Consider the following 22,197-nt stretch of genomic DNA (forward strand, 5'->3'; position numbering starts at 1 on the left):
ACAATAAAATGTATAATCTTAATAGACAAAATAATTATACAATAAGCAGAGTTTATACTAGTAGAACTATTCCCACACAGGAACAAGAACAAGCATGTAAGTTTATTATTATATTTATATTAACTATATAAACTGATAGTTAAACCCAAACATATAATAATGTGTATGTTTGTGTATTTATGTGTCATATATATATGACACATATATATATATGTCATAAAATACTCTACATGTAAACTACTAGGATTAAAATTTTTAGAAACTATAAATTATTATATCTATTAAAATCTGATGAGATCAATATTACAAAGTTCAAGCTCATCAAACTCTGCTTTCCACTCAGAATTATATGAATGCATTTGAGAAAGAAATTTTCAATCCAACATTTTCCCCATATAACTAATCCTTCTCAGCTTTATTGAAATGCTAATATTACAGCAGCTGAGTTTAAGCAAGTGAAAAAAGAAAAATAAAGTACGCAAGCTACTTTAGTTGTTGCTCAATGACTTTCATCAAGTGACTAGAGCATACGTTGAAAGAGAACTATAAATGTTGCAAGAGGCTCCAATAAAGATCAGAACAAGTTGGAAGTTGTCTGTTCAGAGTGCAGTATTTTCATATGTAACTCTGTCATTCATCTTCCTAAACTTATTTTCTCACATTCATATTTATAGGTGAATCAACAACAGTAAATCCATTAGAGCAATAATTAGAACAATAATTTTCTGCTAATACTGTTAACAATAAGAGATGTTCTTTATGGTAGTAAGTCGGGACAGGGGATAAATATATCCCAAGGCCAACTGCTCTCTCAGGACATGTGAGTAACACTCACAAACATCAGTGTATATTAGATAACCATCCACAATCAATATATGATGATTAATTGACCAAAACAGAAAACCAGCTGCAAGCACTTTTCTCAGGCTAAAATGCAGCACCTTCCAAAAGTTTTAATATTCCTCTCTAGAAAATTTTACTGCCTTCATCTCTGCTTGAACCCTGAAAAAAGGCATCTTATCTGGCTGGCAATGAAGAGTTTGATCTAAATATGGAAGATTAAAAGAGCTCTTTAAAAAGTAAAAATATAAGAAAAAGACTAATACTTTTTGGGGAAATAAAGTGCAGCAACTTCTGGATCCATGTCAGTGAGGTCATCTAAATAGACACCATCAGCACCAAGATGCCGGCTCCGTTTGTCTGTAACGACAGAAGAAATAAGTTTATTAATTCATATTTTCTGAGTAACAACACAGAGCTGTTATTACTGTTCAGCTATTCATTTTAAGACTGAGAAACCAGAAAGTTATAACAGTTTGTGAACTGTATTTGTACAAAATGATACTGCCAAAAATACCAAAAAAAGTAGTTTATATACATTGTTCAAACTATGAATTAACAAAATGGGATGGCAGAGGACTAGTTTTGAGACATGCCGAAGACTCCCTATCCCAGACAAAACCACTGTGAATCAGAATTCAGTGGTCACCAGAGGCAAACAGCAAAAGGAAAACCTTTGAAGTATTTCCATAGGCCTATTATCACAGTATGGCAGTCAGAACATTTAATCTTTGATTAACTAATCTTACACCTCTCCTTGAAAAAGGGAAACAACAGACTAAAATATATTCACTAACACACTATAACTGGCTCGTTATGGAGACAACTCACTTTAAAGCACTGATGCAGCTGATGTGTTGTGTGGGCACATGCACCACTGTAGGGGACAACACACCCCTTTTAGGCCTGCCACTAGGACCAACCACTGTCCTCTTGTTGCCAGTAGAGAGATAAGTAACCACTGTAAGGTCAAAAACTAATTTGGATTCATTCTCAAACCCACAACTTCTCACTGTCTCAATTTCCAACACTAAGCATCACAAAAGCAATCAGAAAATCTACACAAGCACTGAACAGTAAGCAGAGAAACACATCATTTTTTGTTTTCAAAGACAGTGGAATGCATGGGGAAGAGGCCAAGAAATTTGTATGTTTACTGATTAAAAAGCAGCTGCAAAACTAGGCTTATATAGAGCTTACATAATTATGGAATAATTATAATCAGTGCTCTAAAACAGAACATTTGTAAGCAAATAAATTTCATGTGAAGACTGTAACACTTGTTCACTTGTTATAAAATACCATGGAAATAGAGCCCAGAAATTAGGATAGATGAACTTATATTTCACATATTCAGGACAGGATATGTACCACATAAAACTGAAAAGCATGTAAAACAAAAGCACCTTATTTTATGGCAAATCTGCTCATTGTGCAAAAGACATACTACAACTTTGCAGTAAAGCAGAGTTCCCACAATTACCAGCCACACACCACTTGGGTGAACCAGCACATCTATAGTCTGCTAATACACAAAAGTGAAATCCCAGAAACTGTCAAATGGAGCAAGTTTTGTAGTCTTGCTCATATGCACGGAGCTGCAAACAACTTCAGACCTTCAGAATCTTTTAATACATATCTCATGTGAACAGCTTGATGGATAACTCAGGTTTTGAAGGCTTACTCCTTTTCTGATCTGAAAGTGCCTTCAGGCCATGGATTAATTTATATGGCAATAAGATGCTTTATCACCAGGAAATCTGAAGATAAAGTCATGCATATAAAAGTGCAGGATCAACACCTTTACCTTTCTTTCTGGAAGGGGAATCCATCTTGCCAGTCGGCTGGGTTGAGCAAGCTGCAGCTTGCTTTATTTCTTCATTTGCAGGCAATGGGGGTTCAGCTGCTCCTGGCAGCTCTGTCTCTGGCTTATTTGTCTCAGCTGGTAAGGGCTCACTTTCACCAGCAATTGCTGCATCTGCTTGTCCAAGGGCAGGCAGAGGAGACACTGTGTTAAACTCCTCAACAGGAGAACTTTGGATGACCCGAAAGTGAGTGCTTTCAGAAGGATTTACATCTGCCATGCTGGGTTCCTTTGGTTTGAGTAGAGAACTGGCCTGTGAGGAAAAATTAACAGATCACTACAAAGAAAAGCCCTTAAAAAACACAACAGCCAGAGTTTAACCTGTTCTGTTCACTCCAATGAGATCAGACTGTCAGGATGACCAACCACAGCAGAAAGCCACCACTGAGATAGAGACTACAATATGCAAAAGACCTCTCTGCTGTGTTTGTGCAAAATTCATTTGCATCTCGAGGCCAGGAATAATTTGTTCTGTAATGTGCTCTACAGTCTTAATTTTCCATTTACCTGCAAATCCTACCTCACCCTGCCTTCCTCTCTTCCTGTGAAAATCCTGGCTTCTTTCCCTTAGAAGGCAAACCTGACAAACAAAAGAAGGTGGTGCAGACTGGAGTCCTTGCAAAATCAAAATGGTCTCAGGCACCACGACACTGTCTAATCCCCAGATTTCAAATTTAAATCACTTTATAGGATCAATTCCAGATTTCCTCTGAGTGTGGGACAGAAAGTGTTCTTACAGAGGGAAAGAGAGGAGCCGAACTACAGCAGCAGCAGCAGCACAGCTGCTATAACCTTCATGTCATAGCAAACAAACAAACATGAAGTTCAAAGCCAAAGTATGACTCCCAGTTCAGGTATGACAAGATCAGAATAGCTTGGGACATAGACAAGGGACTGCAGAGAGAAAAGCCTCTGGGAGTAAGATTTGCAATACACACCAGGGTGTGTGACTGCTATATGAAAGATCCACCTAAATTTCCTAGCAGGAAACCCTCCATTCTAGCCTGCAACTGCCAATTTGGAACTCCTGCATGGACCCAGGCACTTACATCAGTTCTCTTTGAGAAGACAATCCTGAGATTGATCCTGGTAGGCTGTTCAGGTCCAATACAGCTAGCTATGGACCTTAGCCCTTACAATCCTACACAGGACAAAAGCAGAAGATGAAAGTGCTCTTTTCCTCTTGGGAACAAAGTCCTATTTTATTTCCTAAACAGGAGACACCAGGCAGACCCGGTGTCTTCCCAGGTGAAAAGCAGGCAGGGATCTCCTCCCCGGGGATTTTAAGCTCAGGGGAAAGGGGGAGGAGGAAGGGGGCCACAGCCAATGGGATACAAGTGAGGAGGGGGGTGAGGGGAGGAGTAAATCTGGGACCATCCATTTCCACAGGGGCTTTTTGGGGGGAGGGAAACACCATGTGATATCAGAGGAGAATCCCATGAGGATTCAAACATACTTATCAGTGCATTAATACAGAGCCCAGTGCAAAACAACTAAATAAACTACTTAGTGCAATGCAACAGAAAATAGCTCCCAAATTTCTTGTAATGTACACAGGGAAGAGACTAGTGCAGAGGAGATGAGAAACCTGATATATTAAAAGAAGAGGCAGAGCTCCTCTAAAGAAATTACAAATTCTGGATTCCCACTCTCTTTTTCACTAATTACCAACAGAGAATTAATTACAACAAATTACAATAGTGCCACTATAATTCTGGTGCCATTGCCAGAACATAGAAGTCTTTCTGAACAGGATGTCCACCTCCCTGGCCTGCAAAGCAGCAATTTTTCCTCTTAATGCTGTGTGTAAGCCCATCTCTCCTGCAGCTCTCTGCAGAGAAGCCAGCCTTCAGCAGGAGGTGCCAAACTCTGCACTATCCCAGCCCCCATAGTTGCAGTATTCCACTGAAACCTGACCTCTACCTCTCACACCCTGGTGCACATGCATACTCTAGTGTGAATGCTGTGACTCCTCAGGAGCTGTCACAAGGAGCCAGCCAGCACCTGACCAGCCTGCAGTGTGGGCAGCTGCCCACAGTTTCTGTGCAGCACTGGAAATAAGGCTGCTGGCTACAGATCCCTCACCTAACTGGGACAAATGGCTCCAGGAGGAGACGGGCACCAAGCCAGTCCTATCAGCCAAGAGAACAGCATGTCTGCACATCCACAGATACAGAACTGCAGGTATCTCTGGATACTTTTGTACTGAAGCAGCCCATTTTCATTTCTGTGAATCTGACTGCTAATACCAGGCACCTAATTTCCATTTAAGATAATTTATGGATTTCAGTGATTTACCAAAGGACATTGGGTTTGATTTTTTTCTGTTTTTTAAGCTACTAATATTTAAAAGACTGGGTCTCAGTTACTTCTTCATTTTCTACTGTATATCATCAGTATTGAGAATATCCATGCCATAAGGTACTTTCCTATACCTCCTATGGAGTAAGATTCAATTACCTTACATAAAACACTCTAATTTTGGGTAAAACCAGGATCCATTTCCTCTTCATCAGTCTGCAGTAGATTAAGCATACAAGCCCTATTAAAGCACAAGAGATGCTAGCAGGAATTCAGTAACTTATGTTGGATACCTTTGCAGCCTGTGGTAGCTCTCCCCATGCCCAGTGCATGTGGGGATTATCCTTCAGTCCACTTCTGTCTGTAGGTTTACTGACTAATTCTGAGTCACTTTGAGGAGTAGGAGGACGTGAATCTGATGGGCTAAAGAAAAAACAAACAAAGAATGTTACAAAAGCAAAAGTAACCACAAAGCACTGAGTGCTTTCCAAATTGATGCCCACCAATATAAGGAATTGAAGACTGAAGTAATTAAGAGCCAACTGAAGGTATGAAAGCAAAGAAAAAATAGTTTAAAAGTTCAAGATCCTCTTACACTGACATTCAGAGGTCTCATCCCCTTTTCAGTAAGTGCTGTCAGAGAAGTAGTATTTGAGAGGCTGAAAGAGATAAATCAAGAACACTGGACCTGATTTCAGGAGGTTTTTCGTTTTCTGCATGGTAAAAAGAATGGAGGTGGTGCCAGCAGCAGCAGCAATTAATAATGTATGCAAAGTGCAGAAATTACTCACATCCACAAGACATCTTATCCTGACTAAGTAATACTTTAATCTCAGAAATCCAGTTGACTCCTTTCTAACTTGTTCAGCTCAATCATTGGATGGATGTTTATAAGGAAATAAGCAGGAGAGCTACAGAAAGAATCTGAGCCCTTTCAGATGAAACATATTCAACAGTTTGTTTTGATAATTATTTGATAATAAATATTTATAAATTAATTAGTGAATTATCAGCTTATAGCATATTTTTAATGTGGTCAAGTCAAGAACGTGATGTCAAGTCAGTCATTAATAAATAATGAATCACTGATTTCAAGGACAGAAGGAAAAATTCAGATTATCTGCTCTGCCTTTCTGCATAACACAGGTCATAGAATCTCCCCCAGAACCTCCTGAACAAAGCTTGCATTTTTTATCTGAGCCATAACCTGCCTCGGCATACTCATCCAATCCTGATTTAAAAACAAAAAGCAACAAAAGAATCCACAATATTCCTAAATCAAAGGTGCAGACTGAGTTACTTTCATTTTTAAAAACAAAAGGCTTCCATCTCATGAAGTGCCTAACTCCATGCAGTTCAACAAGGCCAAGTGCCTGGCGCTATGCCTGAGACGAGGCAATCCCAATACAGGCTGGGCAGAAAAGGGACTGAGAGCAGCCCTGGGAAGAATTACTTGAGGGTTTTTGTGGACAAAAATCTGAGAGGGTGGTGAGGAACTGGAACAGGTTGCCCAGAGAAGCTATAAACTTCCCATCCCTGAAGACCAGACTGAATGGGGCTCTGAACAGCCTGGCCTAGTGGAAGATGTCCCTGCCCATAGCAGGAGGGTTGGAATGAGATAATCTTTAAGGTTCCTTCCAACCTAAATCATTCTGTGATTCTACAGTTTTATAAAAAAGCCAAACTGGAGTGGATATTCAGTATATTCAGAAAATGATAAAGAATAAATCAAACATGAGGAATTTATGTAAAGGTAAAATCACAGAATGGTTTGTAATGTCTTCATTATATCTAGTCCAATCACCCTGCCATGAAACCAGGTTGCTCAAAGCCCCATCCAGCCTGGCCTTGAACACTTCCAGGGATGGGGTATCCACAAATTTTCATGGCAACTTGTTCCAGCGCCTCAACATCTTCACAGTGATGAATTTCTTGCCAGAAGTCCAAGCTTTCAGCTCAAAGCCATTGCTCCTTGTCCTGTCCCTACATGCCTGAGTGAAAAGTTCCTCTCCTTCTTAGCTACTGGAAGGTGTTATGAAGTTTCCCTTTTTCAATGTTCTGTAGAGCCAGATGGTAGGGAATTCACTGTTCACACCAAAATTACTTCACATTCACATCCGAAATAACAGCAACCTAATTATCTACAGTATTCACTGTTTTCAACTATGCAGTAAAATACACTTTGAATATGGACAGACAATAGGACATTTTAGCTACAGATATTTATGTTACCTAATTAAATTATAAAATTTATACGCCATCTTTTTAGGGCCTAAGAATTTCAATTTCTTATCCGTCCTCAGGGTATAACCTATAATTTGACAGACGAAGGAATCAATACAATGTAATTTTAGAAGTATTTTCAAGCCCTAAGGATTAAAAAATTGCCTAGTGGGTTTTTAAACAACTTCTAAATCTTCCACTTAAAAGTTTGTAGGATTTGCAGTATGTTCCATATTTAGAGGCCATGGAAACCTGGGAAATCAGTAGCCTGAGTACTTCAGAAAATCTCAGTAGGCAATAATGCTCCTACTGCTGCTTTAAGCCTAAAATACCTAGATTTAAGGAAGCCTTGTCACTTCATGTCTTTCTTAACCTGTGCACTACAAACATTTTAACCTCCAAGATACCTATTATTTATCTAGAAAACACTCCAATCTGTCTTTGTTCAGCCCAAGCTCACGTACTCAGACACCCTGAGAGAACAGAGCTATTGCTTCAGCTTGGGTAGAACCTCTGCACTTTGCAGTAAGAAAACAGATTTGGGGTGGAAGAAAACATGGTCTTCTCCATAATTTTCCCTGAAAATACAGTTCCCTTATACACAGCTGAGTGGAGAAGAGCCCAAGCTGTTACTCAGCACTGTGACTTCTAATCTCAGAGACACAATGAAAGTACCAGAAATGCAGCACTCACACATGTGGGTATGTTAAAGCAGCAGAGCTCTGCTCTGTGAAGGTTCTTGCTGCAACTGCTGCCCAATGATCTGGGTTTGCCTTGGGCTGAACTGTGTCTTGCAGTTCCTGTGTCCTTAAATTAAGCACTGACTCAGCCCAGCTGAAATTGCCTTGCCTTGCCTCAGCACAGATTGCTGAGATACTGCAGATCAAACCAGAGCCACCCATCCTGTCAACAGTACACAAAAAGGAAGGGAAACTTCAGGTATTTAGATCAGCATCTCTGATTCACATCCCACAGATGCTGAATATTTGTATTACAGTCCTATATATTCTTTAACACCTGTGATTGCACTTAATCTAATCTAATGGCAAAGAACAAGGAACATGGCCTGTAGTTGGCAGTTCTGCAGTAACAGACTACAATGATCTTTGTAGTGTTTTGCACTGGAAGCAAAGAGATACCTGAAAAAGCAGCAATATGATCTGAGAAAAAGCTCACTCTTGTGTGACAAATGGTACCTGTGATAAAAGATGATCAGAAGGAAAGAGGCCTACATCACGCACATGTCACAGCAATGACTGAGAGCCTGTGAAGCACCTCTTAGGTGGCCATAATAGCATTCCTTACTTCACAAAGGGAAAAAAAATGCTGAAAGACCCACCAAGTATTTCTTATTTCAACAGCTGCAAACACAGAGCCTCAATCAGACAAGTTGCTACAGCACTTTAAATGTCTCTCTAGTCTGTAAAACAGTTGAATTCCAGAACAAAGTTCATGAAGCCACCCAGAGCACAGCACTGCTCCATCCTAACCTGTGCTCCTGCCCTTCCTTGCCATGAGAACATGCTAAGGAGAACAGTTTTGAATATCCCAGGATCTCACTTTGACTTGGTGCTGCAACATGGTCAGGTTAAAGAAGGCAGACCTAGAAGCTGGGAAAACCTCAAGATTATCAATTTTGATACAGCTTTAGGCACCTAGTATGGCAACTATGTTGATATAAGCAATGAATAATTTAGCCTGATGTATTACTCAAAGCTTTCCCAGCATTAATGGAGAATTGCAGAGGTCATATTCTACTACTTTAAATTTTTAACGTTGCTGTGACCTCTCTCCACTGGCTTAATGGAGTGAAAGAGCTTGACTGCAGAATCTTGAGACTTCCTGAATTTAACACAGAAAGTCTCTGTATCCACTTTTAGCTCTGTGGAAAAGAGGAATCCTACACTACTGCAAAGGCCTAGAGAGGGGTTTTTTTTGGCACAGGGCTCCTCCCATTACAAGGTTTGCATTTTTTATTGCTCACTTATTCTCTGAGGTTTTTGTTTTGCTTTCAGGAATCTATGCACAAGCAAACAACTCAGGTAAACCATAGGATAAAAATGTCATCAAAATATACACTGATTGTAAAAAGATATGTGGAAATGCCAGTCTTCAGAGGAATGAATTCACTAAGTTCTTCCTTTTGGGGGGTTTTATCATCTTAATAAACTTGATTTTTAACCCAGGCTTTCACTGACATAATTTTGCTTCAGCCATTCTCTTTGAATGGATGGTTCATCAAGGTACTACATGGTTCATCATTACTGCTACTCAATGCACACAAAGAAGCAAGCAGAGAAAGTAGTTTCCAATGTCACTTTCAAATATCAGGGTTAGCAATAAGTACAGCTATAAATACAACAGCAGTTCACATAGTCTTAATGTGATAAAAACGCAATGTGTTAAAAGGATTAAAAAGCAGTCCAGAAAAGAGGGAGGACAACTGTTCTACCTGTCTGGAAGAGAAAAGTGAGAAGATTGTTGAGGACAAGTGTTAGATAGGCCTCCATCTGCTGGAACAGTGAGGAGAGTGGTTTGCCCTTTACAATCTATAGCCTTACTGGGCAGCAGAGCACGTGGGGGGAAAGACAGACAGGGTGTCATTATATTCACAAGGGCCAGTTAACAAACTCTTTGTGTATTAGTTACACAAACGCTGACTTTACATTGAGAGTTTTCAAAACCCAGGATACTGCAATCAAGAAACAAACAGAACACACAGTTCCAAAAGCCATTGAAAGGGCAGGGTACTGACAAATGCTATCAGCAGCCTGGTGATGCCAATCACATTGAGCTTAACAGGCACTGGACAATGTTTCTTCCAGAATGCAATTCATAGCAGTTCCATTTAGCCATTGCCCTGAAATAATCTCCTCACACTCCCTTCCTCTGCCCCTCAACTACAGAGGCAGGATATTGAGGTAAGACTTGTTAGGACAAGGTCTTGTGAATATTGCTGCACTCCAGCAGTCTGCATGGGGGATGTGGAGCACATGTGCATGGGGCACACACACACAGACCTAACTGGAACTATAGTGCAATGCATTGAGCAAAAACTTGTCCCTTTTTGACAGACACAAAAAGGGAGGTCCAAACTGCTCTGGTTTGATATGAAAGGTATATGCATGCATACAAATACACATACAGGAAAAAGTGAGCAAATTACTGTATGTGTTCTTTTCACACAGTAAAAATATCACATCTATGTTAAAAGCAACATGAAAAGCTCATTTTCACTTTAAAAAGTCTTATTTTTATATATTAATTCCTATCTGGGAACTTTTTAACAGGATTGCGCTTGAAATACTGAAGACTTATAAACTTACATTCATTGATGCCCTTACAGGGTGTGTGCATCAGGCAAATATTCAGATTGCACAAAACATTCCTCCTCTCTAGAGTATTTATATGCCAACAGCGACATTAACAGATAAAAATATCCTTCAGAATTTATGGACCTGCATTTTTATGTATGCGTTTGCTGTATCCAGGAGAAAGCCAAACCAATGCTTTGGTAGGCTAACTTATTGAAAATATAGAAGTATTCATCTATTAATGGTCACTGACCATGTTTGATATCAAAATCTTTAGTGAGACTTCATATAGTACTTGCACAGAAGACACTAATGGAAAAATTAGAATAAGGGTAATATCTAGAACTGTACTATCAGAAAAAAGTACCTTTTTAGAGGTGACCATTCTCCATCTGAATGAGCGTAAGGTGCAGACTGAGAAAGCACAGAAACTGCAGGAGCCTTTGTGTCAGATACATCATCAACAAACACATCTGGAACAGGGATCCTAAACAGGGAGAAAGAAGTGACATTTCTTTGTCACTTTGGTGACAAAGTGGTTACTGAATTTTCATATACCTCAGCTAACAAACCCTATGGCAGAGAAAAATTAGTACAACCTGAACTAAAAGGAGATAAAGAAATGTTATCTGATTCAAACCATCTAGTTCACAACACCATAGAGAATTCTTATGTTTTTAATGTCATTTTCATTACTTTAATTACTAACATTCCCAATATCTTTCTAGCCTAAAGCTTTATTTTTCAAGTAACACCTTCATCAGCCATATGTTCTGACTTAGAAATTACTGCTAGAAGGCATGGACTGGAACATTAACCCAGGTTTTCATTACATATCTCAATTCCACTATGATACCTTGAATTGTCCAATGGCTCTTTTTCTTCCTCAGAGCTAATCTCTATGGGAAACATGTCTTCATCTTCTGACGTGTCTCCATGTGTGTCTTCTCTTTTTAAGCTGTCTATTTTATGAGTTGACTTCCTCCTCTTCTTCCTCCTTTTTTTCACAGAGCTACAGACTGGAGATGTTTCAGTAGAAGGCTGGGATCCATGGGCTTGGGGTGGGACTTGTGAGGATGCATTGGTGTCCAGGTTTCGTATCCTGTCTATGGAATTCCTCTTCAGCTGGGATTCCATTAAGGCAGTCCCCTCAGACAGAATGGGAGACGTGGAGAGATGATAAGGAATCACCTCCTGAAAAAGAAAAAATTCAAATCATAAAACATGTTAGCTCTTTCACCACTCATACAACCAGCAACCTATGCACAAATTACCAAAATTTTAGTCATTTACTCCTCGGGAAAAATGACAATGATGGGACATGGATGCTCATTATGCTCCTATGGCATATGGAAATTTTTCCATAGCTGCATCTCCTTAGACAAACCAGGGACAATACTCTTAATACAGCATCCTCTGAGCATCTAATATTGGCATACATAGCATCTAATATTGGTTATGGCATACATTTCTGTCCACCTTATGTAAGGTACAGAGCAGAAACAAAATCTTAGTTTAGAACCTGAACATTATGTAAAATACAATTCCCCTTCACAACACAGATGACAGATAGCAGTCAGAAAGGTCAATGGTTTGTAATTAGGTCACACAAACACCCTACTATTCAATCATATATATACATCTCTAGACATTCATGGAAGTATTTCCAGCAGTTTTCAGTCACCAAATAACTTAACACACAAAAATTTTAAAGGTACAGAGATGCACAATCACAAAATCTCACCTGATACTGGTAATATCATACTCAGCACAGAAATTTGAACACTCATCTACTCCAGACAGTGAAAAAAATTATTTGGGATATATGAAGAAAAATGCCTGCAAAAGTTTTTTTACATTACATTACATGTGGACTACTCAAAGTTACTGTGACCATAATTTTTTTGGACCAGTATTTAACCACAGCTCAAGAGCAGACATTCTCATTTAAATATAGCCCCCCATGAATGATAGTTGTGAGAACATGTTTATGAGAAGCACCAGAATTAATGTGGGCACAGATGTTTACAGAGCATGTGCACTTTTACTGGCAGTCTGGTGCATATGTTCAAATTAAAGATTTCTGAAAAAAAACCAGGTCCCTGGACATTAATCTCTTGCAAACAATTTTGAAGCATGTGAACTCTGTCATTGCCATTTCTGTTCACACATTGGCATACAAATGATTTACTTTTCACTCAAGAGAATACCTTCAGCTTTTTCAAATCTCAGAAATTAAAAAAAGCCCTAAAGTAACAGCAAAGCATTACATTTCTATAGCAGAATATTGTCCAGAAACTTTCAAAACTATTAAATGGATAAAAGCATATTTTTCAACAAGATTGTTAAATCAAAACTGACTCTGAAGAGCCAGCATCAGATTTTTAATGAATTAAAAGTAATTTTCACTCTTACCTGATCATTATCTGTCTCCTGTACAAAAAAGGCCTCCCCATTGTCTCCCAGTTTCATGTGCAAATCTACAGCCTCTCCATTAATTTCTATATCAACCTGGAAAGAAATAAATACATTCCTATATGAAAAGAAAGTTAGTCCTACTGCTGGCACTGGGCAAATGCTTCTCAGGAAAGTGTAGGAAACATTACACTAAACAGGAAATATTGACCTACTTTTTTTCTTTCAGTACTGCTTCACAAAGCAATCAATTACAAAAATGTTTTTCCAACTTGTTCAGCTCATTGATACCTTGCTCCTCTACTCAGAAAGGTTTATAGTCAATACATAAAGTTCTGAATCTTTTTAAATGCAATTCTGAATACTTCATTTGCCAAACAAATCTATTTGCTCCTTAAATTCATAGCCTATTTTTTAATTGTGCTAGAAGTACTTCCAAATGCAAATTAATATCTTAATATGTTGTCTTAATATGTTGTCTTTCTAATTAATTAAAGAGACTTCTCTTTACAGTATGAGAAACACAAATGAGAAAAATAATTCTATATTCAATTCTTGAATGTAAAATTCCTTCCACACATTTATCACATCACTGTACAGCCCTAACTATCTCCATTTCTTCTCAGGAAGATCTCTCTCTTGACTATAATCATGCTTGCCACTAACTCCATTTTCACTGTAAATTTTTTGGAGACTTGCACAAGTCTACAAGTCTATTTCAGGACACAGCACATCACTGGCACATTATTATCTTTCAGCATTTACCAATTTTAAATATTGGAATTTCTTTCTGATCTAAGTAAGAATTGAACAATGTCCATGCTGACTTTAGGATCTTTCTGCAGAAAATTCTAGCTGCATTAGAACCTAGACTCTACTGAGTGAAAAATTACTTTCTAAAATAATCTGGTAACTTCACATCTGATACACTAGCAGGTCACTCAGACGAGTTACTTTTATTTCAAGATCCTCACTGTTTTTTTCCAGCTTCAATTAACCTCAAGGTTCTATTATCTGAAAATACTACTTCACTAATATCTCCCTTTTTGGAACTATCATTGAACATGTCATTGAACAAAGAAAGGGGATTTAGTGAGTCACTAATGAAATCTAGTATAGTTTCAAATTAGCACATTTGAAATTCTTCTTTATTAAACATAAATATTACAAATTGCATGGCTAGTTCCAGTTTTTATTATAGTCAATGTCTTACAAATTATGCTCTGAACTGCAAGAATCAGTAACAACCATTTTAATTGGAGCTTGTCTTAATTCAGGCTCTTTATAAAGGGTGTCTAAAGAAAACCTCAACTAGCAGACCAAAGAACTTCAGTAACTTCCATGCTCTTACAGTTAACTCACAGACAGGACATATAAAAACTGTCACATTTTCTTACCACTTTCTCCCTGGAACGCAGAACTCCCATTTTCCCGAAGCGAACGTGGAAAGGGGAACACTGCAGATTTCCGTCTGGCTGACGTACCACAATTATATCTATACATCCTGACAGTGTGGCTGGGTTTAGACCCTTATAGAGCTCCTTCACAGTCACAAACACTTGTCCTGCTAACTGCCCAACGTAATTCATGGTTTGGACCTGAAAGGCAAAAGGTGCAACAAATTGGATTTTGATCCCTGCTTTGTATAGTGGAGACATTTAAGAGAGAGAATCCTGCAGTGGGTATTCCCCTGTTTCACAAATTAACAATTTTGCACAGAATCAGAATTTCACACCTAATTTATTCACAGCATGTTTGTAGAGAGCTATTGAAACACAAAAGGGATCTCTCAAGCCAGAAAATAGTAACAACTTTCAAAAGTTCATTAAAATCAGTTCAATTCAAAACCACTGTCAAACTTTGAGACTCTGAAGCTCAAATGCCTCCAATTATTTCTGAGGAGAAAAACATTACTTCCAGAATAACATCTCCTCCTAACATTTATTGTGGCCTCAACACCAGAAATACTTTTTTTTGTGTATTTCCACAGGCTTTTAAAGGAAGGACAAGTGAATAGCTTTGAGCATATCTAATTTTGCACCACACTAAAGGCAAAGTCTATTTTCTCATCTTACAGCAATTTCTCCCATTAAAAGGTTATTATAATGCATTCAGAGGTTATGCATTAAGGTTGAACACTGTTTCCTAATTCAACTTTACTTTTCTTGTTTCAAACAAGCCTTTTCAAACAGTATCTGCAGTTTTATTAAAAATTACACTTATGTTGATGGCTGAAGTGCTTTGCTTTACTTCCCCTGCTCCTACATTTATTTAGCATTTAGTTTGCTGTTTCCACATTATTAATACATGTCCTGTTCAATATATTTAGTTCCCCAGAAATTACTAACATGCATATTTAGACATGTTTAAAAGATAAAAAGTCTTTCAGTGGCTCTCAAAATATGGGTGAATTTAAGCAGATACCTTCCTGAACAGCATAGGTTTTAAACACTTCCAGTGTCTATTGTTTTCAATATTTTTCCAGCCCCTCTTGCAGATTCCAAGACACTAGTTTCATCCAAGTCCTTGTGCACACAGGATAGAGCATAAGACTCACACACAATTCTTTGCTAGGCTGTACTACAGCACCTGGATATCAACAAAAGTAACAGTTGCAGGGCAGGCAATGCTGAAACTCCCTCCCATTTAGGGTGATGAGAACAGAACTGAGCTCAGAGCCTGAGACAGTCACTGCACAGCAGCAGCATCTGCTACAATAGAGACTCTTTCAGCTGTGTCCCTTATAAACAACAAAAAAGATGCATGAGATGCTGTAAAATGGCTCCAAATGTAACTGTGATTTACAGTGATAAACAAAAGACCATTTAAAGAATACCATGAAAGCACTAGAGTAAAAAAAAATCAGAAATTTAGGAAATGCTACAATTAAGGCAGTTTTCTTCCATGCATTGCTGTTCTAATTAACCAATGTACACCTCTGGTTTTTTTCAAAAGTCCCTCTACTTTGTGTGGACTGAGGCTTTGCTTTCTTCTCTGCTCCTGTTGCAATACACGGGTCAGGACACAAACTGTGCTCCGAAGGAAGAATTATTTATGGTAGTCATCACTGCATTGTCCCTGAAAAGCAATCACGGTTTCCCCATCTGACAATTGTGGAATGAAACCACAAAAAGATGAAGACTAAAACTAGGCACTACCTTTAAAAAAATCTGGTTTTTTAAAATTCTTTTTGTTCCTGATTTTCTAAGTATTCAGTGTACGAGATGCTGTCGTGGTTTAACCCCAGGCAGCAACAAAGCACTGCACAGCTACACTCTCACAACAATTCCCCATCCTGAGCAGGATGGGTGAGGGAACCAGAAAAGTGAAACTGATAAACTTCATGGGCTGAAATAAAGACAGTTTAATGGGACAGAAAGGGGAGAAAGTAATAGAAATTGTAATAATAAATTATAATAAAAAGAACAAAGGAATTTCAACATACAGAGCAAGTGATGTCCAGTGCAATTGCTCACCACCCACTGATCAGCTCCCAGCCATTCCACAAGCAGCAGCCCATGGCCAGTTTCCTCCCCCAGTTTATTCTGGGCATGATGGTCTACAGTATGGAATATCACTTTGGCCAGCTGGGATCACCTGCCCTGGCTGTGTCCCCTCACAATTTCTCAAGCTGGCTCCTCCAGCCCTGTCACTGGCAGGGCACAAGCCACCAAAATCCTTGACACAGTGTAAGCACTGCTCAGCAACACCTAAACCAGCAGTGTGTTACCAACGTTATTGTCATCCTAAATCCCAAACAGCACTATACCAGCTACTAGAAAGAAACCTCTATCTCAGCCAAAACCAGGACAGGTGTTTATTAATGGAAGAATAATACCTACATAGTGTTTGGAGAAGTGAGGGCTGTTTCTGCACAGCCCTCAATTCAGGCATCCAGAAAGTGCCACCTACTGAAAAACCAATACACAAAAACTTCATGGCAATTATATTCCTTTCTCCAGCACTGAACTGGAATCAGCACTTCTGGGCTCCTGTTATACACTAGAAACATCACCTTCCTGAATGCAAATCTAGTGACAAGCTGTTTCACAGGGAACAGCACTTGAAACTCACACCACATCCTATGCTGTGTCACAGAACAACAGGCTGGAACAGACCTCTAAAGGTCACCTGGTCCAAACATGTGTCCAAGGCTGCCCACAACCTTGGTCCTGCAGAGTCCTCAGTGTCTTCAGGATGGAGATTTCTCAGCCTTTCTGCTCTCCTGATCCTATGTATCCCTTTTCTTCATGATACCTAACCTGAATTTCCCTTGTAGCAGCTTGTGCCACTGCCTCTTGTCCTACCACTGTGCGCTTGTAATATCCCAGCTGTTTCCTCTATACCCCCCCCAAAAAGTAATTGAGTGTTCTGAAGAATAAACAAAACTAGTTCTCTTGGCCTCTGCTTCTAAGTCATAAGGTCTTAGCCCCCTAACTGCCTTGGCTCTTAAAAAGTTACTCTTAAAAAAGTTGGTATGACACAGGCACAAATCAAGGTTCAGCCTCCAGGGTGACAGACATAAGCAAACTTTTAAAATTACCCCTTTACTGTGGAAAAATAGTTTTTACTGGTGATTTTTTCAACCTAAAGCACAAAAACAAACACATTTCTTATGGAGCTAAATTAAATGCAAATACAGCTACAGCTGGGGTCAAAATTCCACAGCACAGTTCACCCCAGTTAATGCCTGGTCTGCTGAAGTAACAAAACTTCTAGGTGCAAAACAGCCATGACTTCCTTGGCAGAGAAGGAGCTGCTGGGACAGTCTTTATTATAAACCCCCACTATTTGGCAGACAATCCAAACATGAGGACTCACACATCCTCTCACAAGTTACACCAGCTGGGCTCCTAAAATCCTAAACAGATAATTTTGCAACTATTCTTGCTCATAAGAAGTCTTAGCTACTCTGCCTGCCCTGTCGTTGGACACAAAGATTATTTTCATACTCACAAATTAGAAAAGTTGGACACCATCCACAAGCTCTGAGGCCAAACAGCTCAGCACAGCTTGGTTCCATACACTGGCAATCTCTTATCCCTTACACTTCAAAAAAGTGTCACATTCCACCTGTAAGCTGGTAGTGGACATTCCTCTCAAGCTGGGCTGGACCTGGTATGTGCAACAAAGTCATTGTGGAATTCAAAGACAGACTGGGAGACTGGTCACACAAACCCCAGTTCCCCAAGAAACCTACAAAAATGGGTTTATTTTTCAAATGTAGGGAATAGGGAATAAAAGATGCAGTAGTTAAAATGGGGAAGAGTTCAGAAATCAGACTCTGATAACTGCAGGCCCTCTATCCTACCTTTTATACATGCCAGCCAAAGCTGAGATTGCCTGGAGTCTGAGGTTTGTGAGTTTGTACTCTGAATATAAAGCTGATCTGTGCCATGTCAGCACTCCAGGAAACCAACACTCCTCAAACCCCAGAGGGACAGGATGTGGTTTTGGAGCAATACTTCACTCTGGCCACTCCAAGAAGTCTTTCACTTACTGACCAGGCAGCTGCAACTTCAGCAGTAAACAGGAGTTTACATCATGGGTTACACCCCCAGTGCCTCCTGTTCATTATACTCAGTTTAATAAAACTCTTGCTCTCATACCATGCTAGTGGACACGGCACAGAATATTTTTTTTGTGCTGGGAAAATTCAGAATCCTTTGATCTAAGCTTGCAAGTGAGAACAGTCTGTACTGCTTCTGTCAGGATTCTCAAATGGTTTGAGTTTTGTTCTTTGCCAGAAGACATTTCACAGCTCTACATTTTGCATCTATTATAAAATTAAAGGTATTTTCTAGTATAATTTTAAATGTAAATCTAACTAGCATCACCTCCCAGAAAGCCTAGAAAATTTCCAACTCTTTTGATTGTTAAAGACGAGCAGCCATTTTTCAGAATTTATCATCATGTGGGAAAATACGTAAAAAGTAAATAGCTGGTGATCTCCCTTATTATTAACTGATTTATTAATTTAGCAAATATTGACCTAACAAAATAAATAATTCTTTAAAGTCCCAATCTGCTGGATGCCACAGTAAGATCAAACACACTGTCATCTAGATAATCCACTTCTTTCATACAGGTACACCAGACTATGTCCTCATTCCACTGGAAAAGCCAGTAATAGCACCCCCCGTGGCATGGATTTGGTTGCTTGTTTTTCTGGGGATTTTTTCATAGCTCAGCTCCTCTCTTACAATTCCATCTTTCTTTACTGCCAATTTTCAAAATAAAACACTGAAAATTGTAGGAACTAAATGCCTTTCTCCTTTTTGCAATACCTGGTGTCTCATCAGGTGCCACAACATTAATGAATAATAGATTAGATATCCACACATATCCAAATTACTAAGGGACGCAAGTGCTATTCAACATGCTCTAAAAACAGACAGTTGATTTAGGCGGCATGCTGTAAGGGTAATTAAAAAGTAAACCACACTTCCTCTGGAAGATATGAAATTTCCAATGCAGAACATTTTGAAAACAGGACAAACATTTGCTGGGACTGGTTTAAGGACAAGCATCTGCAACCTTTGGGAAAGACATTGTTGCTCTGCCTGTGCCCAAAGCAGCAAATCAACCCATATCCCATCACAGACCTGACCATGACAATCTGGACATCTCTACTGAATCTATTTAAATTAAATTTCAAAATCTGCTTCTGGTAAATTTCAAAATCTGTTTCTTTTAGACACAGGCCAATAAGCACTCTCCCAGCAATTCCAAGGCACAGCTAAGGAGCTAAGATGGACTGGGCACTATTCCATGGCCAGCTGAGAAGCAGTCACCTTCTTTTAAAGTTTTACAGAGCTTTGTAGAATAGATGGTGCTAGCTGGTCTGGTCACCAAGAATGAGCTTTGGCAACATTTAAGTCTCTTTCTACGGGGGAACAAAATATAAGAAAATAAAGGTAGTATATAAAGTAATATTACCCCTAGGAATTGCAGGTGGGCCAATCATCAAAGATTAGGAACAGGCCTGACTTTACCAGGCCACAGCTGTAACCAGTGAGAAGAAGAGTGCTATAAAAGAGTGGGGTGGGTGATTGAGAAGGGAACTGGGGTCAGTTGGCTGCTTTGTGAAGAAGAAAGAGGAAGTGCTTGGGGACACTGCCCAGGAGAAACACCAAGAAGATAGGAAACTTTTGTGATAAGGAGACAACAGTATGGAACCCCTGCAATAAGATAGCAACATCTTTTGGCCCCTTCTCTAAGGCTCTATGTATGATTGTGGACTGGCTTTGTAGGCCAGGAGAGGAAGGTTTACAGTAATGGTAAGCATAGCACCAACAAAAAAAAACCCACAAAAGATACAGAAAAATATTTTAGCTACACTTTTAATACCTGATGTGATGATGAGATCCTGGTCCATGGCTGAAGTGATGGGCATAAGGACAAAACAAATCAACTTTCCTCCTAAGAACTTCCATATGTGTTGTGAAATGGTGAAGGGAAGATAAAAATTGATGGGCCAGTGTTCAGTTAAAATACATCAGTGCACCTCTGCTGCAGACACCGAAACTATGACAATTTTACAAACTGGTCCATCTGGTCCCCTCATCTGCCCTTGGTTTCTGTTTTGAAGATGTAAAGCTTGAGAGACTGTACTATCTGGGAATCAGACTATGGTCCCTTCAATAAAATTATTCATTTACAAAAAATAAGTAAATTATAATACTTCAAAGTTAGTGCTTATGAACACTCTTTTACTGCATATCAAGTATTTCTATTCTTGACTCTGAAACAATTCAGTTTTGTCTGCAGTACTGAACACTTAATCCCCCTACTGCAGCTAATGGAATTTTACTATTAACATATTCCTTACCATGAAAAACAGTTTCAGAGGTTATGTTCTAAAAAAGATTCATGATAAAAAGGTAGGGAAGATAAGAAAATATTTCAGATGAAGTTTCTCTGGATGAATATTTTCAAAATTAAGCTCTGCCCTTCATGTCTGTGCAACAGCCAAAGTAATGTTGACTTCTTAACTATAAAAGCTGTAAATAATTATCATTCTATTTTTTTAAACATGTACTTTTGTTTATTAGTAAGCTGTCAACACATGGTAAAGTCACTAGTGCTGTTTGATCATCACATTCAAATCCCTTAGTATTTTAAGCCATTTCAGGTAGGAAACTGAAAATCATTAAGAACTCTCAAAAGCCTTTTTCTTAACTATTTGTGAGTTCCTATATCAATCCAACCTAAAGTCACTGCCACGAATTCCCACCCTACCTTTCCGAGTGAGTGCCCAGGCAGAACCCCAAAGTTGTACATTTTCCAGAGTAAAATCAGAGCCTGGATTTACTTTCTCTAGGGGAGCCATGAAGACATTGCGTAGGACTTTGGGAGACTTTAGTTTAGAGCTTCACTTTCCTAAGATCCCCTCATAACTTTGGGCAAGTTACTGAGGCTTTGATCTCAGAGGGTGCAGCTCCCATTGGCTGCAAGCAGGGCTGACCACTGTTGCTATATCCCAACTGCAGCAGGCCAAGCTCACCCAAGTGAAACACAGACAAACTCTCACTTTGCATATTCCTTTCTCCTGGGAAAGGAAACCTGGACACATGACCTGAAAGGGAGCCATAAGCAGCCATCACCCCAGTTTGGACAAGTTGCTGAGGGAGAACTCTAGAGCACTCTGCTGAGCAGTGTGACTTTGGTTGTTCTGTAAATAGGAGGGCAAACTCTGTCCAAGTCCAATTATACTCACATTTGCTCCAAACTTCTCCATAGTCCCAGCTGATGGGACAGACCACATTCCTGCAGGTGATCTGACAGTACATCTGGTCAGTAGGGAGACAGGTGCAGCTCACTTGTATGTCCCACATCAGAAAGCAAAATTCAGTGTGTGGCTGGCTCTACTCCACAGTAAAGAGCATTATGCTTCCTGCCAGTCAAACCTCCAGAATATTTCAGGGTTGGGATTATTCTGGGCTTAATTCTATTAGGAACTATTTGACTTCTATTCCAAGTTACCAAAGGCCAGTGCCAAAAATCGTGACTTCTTACAACAGCCAGAGAGTCAAATGGATCAAATGTCAAACTTATCTTCCAAGCTGCCTGTCCCTCTAACCACCCACTCACAGACATGGACTTTGAATATGACATGACTATTCCTCTGGTTCTGGTATTGCACTGTATTTCAAATAGTTAAACCTTTGCTTGGTGCAATTCTTCATTAAGTCCCTGTAAAGGACAGAATATTTTCTTGAGAGCAGCTAAAATCAAAAA

General features: G+C 39.2%; 1 protein-coding gene across 3 annotated transcripts in view; it reads right to left on the reverse strand.

Annotated features, from left to right (window-relative positions):
- The window catches only part of LPIN1 (lipin 1), a 49,061-nt gene that overhangs the window by 24,647 nt on the left and 2,217 nt on the right, over positions 1-22,197 (reverse strand). For all 3 annotated transcript variants that reach the window (XM_058020860.1, XM_058020859.1, XM_058020862.1), the window contains exons 2-8: positions 14,355-14,555; positions 12,958-13,053; positions 11,399-11,736; positions 10,910-11,029; positions 5,299-5,428; positions 2,648-2,957; positions 1,107-1,200 (exon numbers count right to left, since the gene is read on the reverse strand). In XM_058020860.1, the coding sequence (XP_057876843.1) occupies positions 1,107-1,200; positions 2,648-2,957; positions 5,299-5,428; positions 10,910-11,029; positions 11,399-11,736; positions 12,958-13,053; positions 14,355-14,546 (1,280 nt within the window). In that variant the 5' untranslated portion in view covers positions 14,547-14,555. The remainder of the gene's footprint in view (positions 1-1,106; positions 1,201-2,647; positions 2,958-5,298; positions 5,429-10,909; positions 11,030-11,398; positions 11,737-12,957; positions 13,054-14,354; positions 14,556-22,197) is intronic.

This window comes from Melospiza georgiana, chromosome 3, assembly GCF_028018845.1.
Source record: "Melospiza georgiana isolate bMelGeo1 chromosome 3, bMelGeo1.pri, whole genome shotgun sequence".
Classification (NCBI taxonomy): domain Eukaryota; kingdom Metazoa; phylum Chordata; class Aves; order Passeriformes; family Passerellidae; genus Melospiza; species Melospiza georgiana.